Source organism: Merops nubicus, unplaced genomic scaffold (genome assembly GCF_000691845.1).
Source record: "Merops nubicus isolate BGI_N331 unplaced genomic scaffold, ASM69184v1 scaffold37672, whole genome shotgun sequence".
NCBI lineage: Eukaryota > Metazoa > Chordata > Aves > Coraciiformes > Meropidae > Merops > Merops nubicus.
The window spans coordinates 7,945-11,945 of record NW_008596251.1 but is presented as its reverse complement, the minus strand read 5'-3'; the positions used below and the strand labels follow the sequence as shown (position 1 = coordinate 11,945).

At 47.0% G+C, this 4,001-nt stretch overlaps 1 protein-coding gene across 1 annotated transcript in view; it reads left to right on the top strand.

Moving 5' to 3' along the window:
• Nucleotides 1–555: 555 nt before the first annotated feature.
• Nucleotides 556–4,001, top strand: part of LOC103769158 (sodium/hydrogen exchanger 6-like) — a gene marked incomplete at both ends in the record, with an annotated part of 10,971 nt that continues 7,525 nt past the window's right edge. The window contains 4 exons of the mRNA XM_008936334.1: nt 556–755; nt 1,139–1,216; nt 1,882–1,958; nt 2,877–2,989. Of these exons, the coding sequence (XP_008934582.1) occupies nt 556–755; nt 1,139–1,216; nt 1,882–1,958; nt 2,877–2,989 (468 nt within the window). The remainder of the gene's footprint in view (nt 756–1,138; nt 1,217–1,881; nt 1,959–2,876; nt 2,990–4,001) is intronic.

The window sequence follows — 4,001 nt, the reverse complement described above, 5'->3', positions numbered from 1 at the left end:
GCAGGAGGAGGCTGGATGGTGCTGCAATGTCTCAAGAGGGATGCTCACTGTCCTCAGAGCTTTTGTGATGGTTGCTTGGTACCTTTTTTAATTATCTACAAGAATGAAGGGTTTAATCTGTTTCTGCAGTGGCAAAATGAGATGCTTTCGGGTTTCCAGGTGCAACAGGCATGGTTTGGGCACATGAGAACAGCTCCATGCCCAGGCCCCCAGCTGTGTGCCAGCAATGCCAGGGTGCTCACCCTAGGAAAATCCACATGCTCTTGATGTTAGCTGTTTACTACACTAGTGTGAGGGTCTGACCAGTTGCTGGGTAGATAAAAGCCTTCAGGACCAGTGCATGGCTGGTGTTGGAAGGTCCACATGGGCTTGGAGCATTCGCATGGCTCACGGAGGGATGCGGACGGTTTAATATCATGCGGGTGATTGTTTGGATGGTGGTTGTGCTCAGCAGCTGAGCAGAGAGTTAGGATCCTGGCATGCCTGATCCTAACTCAAAGAGGTTGTCCTGGCAGTGTCTCATGGCTCATCTCACCAAGGCATGTCCCTCCCCAGGGGTCCTGGTCGGTGTGGTCCTGCGCTACGGCATCCACGTCCCCAGTGACGTCAACAACGTGACGCTGAGCTGCCAAGTGCAGACCAGTCCTGCCACACTGCTGGTGAACGTCAGTGGCAAGTACTACGAGTACACCCTGAAGGGGGAAATCAGTGCCCAGGAGCTCAACAACGTCCAGGATAATGAGATGCTGAGAAAGGTAAGGGGGTCTATGACCGAGGAGGTGAGCGGTGCTCCCTGCTCCCTCCATGGGCATGGGTCTCATATCTGCTGGATTAAGTGATTTTAAAATTTTTTTATATTCCTTTTTAACTTCGGTCAGATTGTGATCAGCTGTAAATTATAAGTTGAAGACAATGCAGTGAAACTCTGGTTTCAGTGGGTCTTAATTTAGGCCATTTAGACTCTGGCCTGTGTCCACAAAAGGTCCCAGACACATCCTTGGCATTGACCTGGCAGCGTTTCACCTGGGGGGGCACAGGGTTTCCTTCATATATTTTATATGACATTCTTATTTGTGTTTTGTCTTGCAAAGTCTTAACAAACCATTTTACTGTTGTGTCCTTTTTTTTTTCTTAACAGGTGACTTTTGATCCTGAAGTATTTTTCAACATTTTGCTTCCTCCAATTATATTTTATGCAGGCTACAGCTTGAAAAGGGTACGTGCCTTTACAGCACCCACGTTCTGAGTTCCTCTGCCTCCAGAGCATTTTTAATACTTGAGAGTGTTTTAGTGCTTGCTCAGCAGGCCAAGGCTGTGGAGCTGGGTACAGGTTTTGCCCAGTACATGTGGGATTATAGGAAGCAGGGCTGAGAGTGCCCCAGTCAGTCTCACCCATCCCTCTTCCTTGGAAAGGTCAACAACTTCAACCATGTGCAGCATGGGTTTGCACAGAGGTGTCTGAGGTCAGCTGGACCGTTTCAGGCATCCTTGCTTTCAAGAGACATAAAAAGGTAGGAAAGTTTTAGAAAGCACTAGCCCTCTGAAATGCTGATTTGGAAGGAGAGGAAAATGATCCTGTTTAGCTTGAGGGAGAAGGAAGGAGGAATGCTGCTGGGTTAGGAAATCAATTCCCAAGACTTAGAACAGCACCTTATTAAATACATGTACAAGAAAATGATGTGTTCATGCTTATTAATGCTGCCTTAACTTTTATGAGTCTGGCAGCGTACACCGTTGTGCTGGGCACCGCTCAGCCAAGCTTGTCCACCTCGCGGTGTCTGAGCTAGGTCCATGTTGCTACAAACACCGTGTGGGTGCCTGTGCAGGCTTGAAATAAATGGTTAGCAAAATATAATTATTTTTTTTCTTCCCTCTTTCTAGAGGCATTTCTTCAGAAACTTGGGATCCATCCTAGCATACGCTTTTCTCGGCACTGCAATTTCCTGCTTGGTGATCGGGTAAGTAGCTGGAGCTGGTCTGGTTTTCCATGGGGTTTGAGCTGTGCTTGGAAGCAGTGCTCTAAGCCCAGAGCTGCAGCCATTAAGCCCAGCCCTGAGAGGTCACACGAGCTCTCTGCTACTGCTTCTTGGTAGCATCAAATAATATTAGTTACTGTCCAAACTTTTGCTGGGTGGACAGGGTGATTGCTGTCTAATTGCATAGTGCTTTCTCAGCATCCCATACAGGGTAGTTATGTGCATGGCAAGGAAAATTTCACACTTCTCTGAAGATTGTCTTGCAAAAACAGTAAGTTCAGGTTGTTGAAAGCACAGCCCTAACAAGTGAGAGACACAAGAGCAGAGGGCAGGATTGTAAATGCTGGAAGCAGGTGCCTAGCGAGCAGGAACTGCATTTCACATTATTTGTCCCTATGCAGAGAGGAAGCTAGATGATTCCTGATCTGAATAGTAGCACACAGTCTGGTATGGGGTGTTTTCCACTGGAGAATCCGGTGGATTCAAGCAAACTCAGCATCCACATTGTCTGTTCCTAGCTGAAAGTTTCGGCCATTTCAAAGTCAGGTCAAGGTTGTCCCACTGAGATGAGTTAATCTGAATACTTCACCAGCCCATGAGCCTGGCTGCTGGTTTTCTTTAGCCATGTTGTGCTTGTGGAGGAGTTTCAGTCCCAGTTCCTCACTGGCACTGTGTTTGTGGCCTGGTGAGGTAGGTCCTTTCGTGTGTGTGGTCCAGCACCCACCTCTGAGACCATGTCCGTGGGGTTTCACCAGGCTCAGCTCACCCAGTGCAGTTCTTCAGTGTTCTGGCGTTTGGATAACTTTCAGGGTTAATCTGGCAAATTTAGGGGAATTGAGCTCTTTTGAATGTTGTTTTAATACCCTGCAGAAGTGAGTAATGGCCTTTTCTAATCACCAGCTCGGTCGTGTATGGCTGTGTGGCACTGATGAAAGTCACTGGGCAGCTCGGGGGGGACTTCTACTTCACAGACTGCCTGCTGTTCGGTGCCATCGTGTCAGCCACTGACCCAGGTATGTTAAGTGGTTGTTTTTTTTTACCCTCATTTTACAAACATGTTGATCTCTTTTGAGTTGTGGTGAGGAATGGAAGGAAGTCTGAAACCCCTGTAACCTCTCCATCTGAATTTTGGAGTTTATGACGTCCTTACTTGGCAAATTTGTTTTCATACCTTTTTAATTCCTTCCAGTTATTTGTAATATATCTTCCAAATGTCATCTTCCCTGAATGCTGGTTTGCAGTGAAGTCCTGGGCAGCCTCTGTCTTGACTTCATTGGGCTCTGGGTCAGGTCTGCTGTTTCTCTGCTGTTCTGCGCCAGCTGCTGGTGCAGAACAAGCTGTGTAATGTGGGGAGGGTTCAGCTGGTGCTTTCAGCTAGTGCAGTGATTTTCTTCCGCTTCCATTTGGGTGGGATTTTGGAAGGTGCTAATTAAAAATTGATCTTGATGGTACTGAGGATAGTAGTGACATTTTGGTCTACTGATGCACTTTATAAATCAAAACTGAAAAACATGCCCTGTCCAACTGAATTTTACTTAATTCACAATTGCTTTTACACAGTAGCTGGTTATTCACATGTTGCAACTTCACCTAGAACCACAGGACCACAAAAGGCCTCTCTTTCCTCCTGCCCTTTGCTGAACAGGACTCAAAATTTCTTCCTTTTCAGCCTGGCATTTGAGATCAGCGTGGTGGGGATGGGGGTGGCAGCATTGCCCCCCTCCTGATGTTACAGGAGCTTTAGCAGACCTTTTTAAATGCAGGTATTATCAATTTTGCTTGGAAGGGTGAGATTATACGCCTGGATAAGCCAAGTCTTCTGCCCTCTTGAAACAAGTGCCAGTGGCTGGCATTTCCAGATGAATGTGGACTTTCATCTGCTCACCTTAACAATGAGTAATTTCTGTTTTCAAAGGCAAAATGTGGGGTGTTGTATGAATGTGCATGTATGCAAGAACTGCGGAACACAACGTGCAGCATCACGTGGCAGTAGCCACATCCGTCTGGCAGGGGGAGATGTGAGAT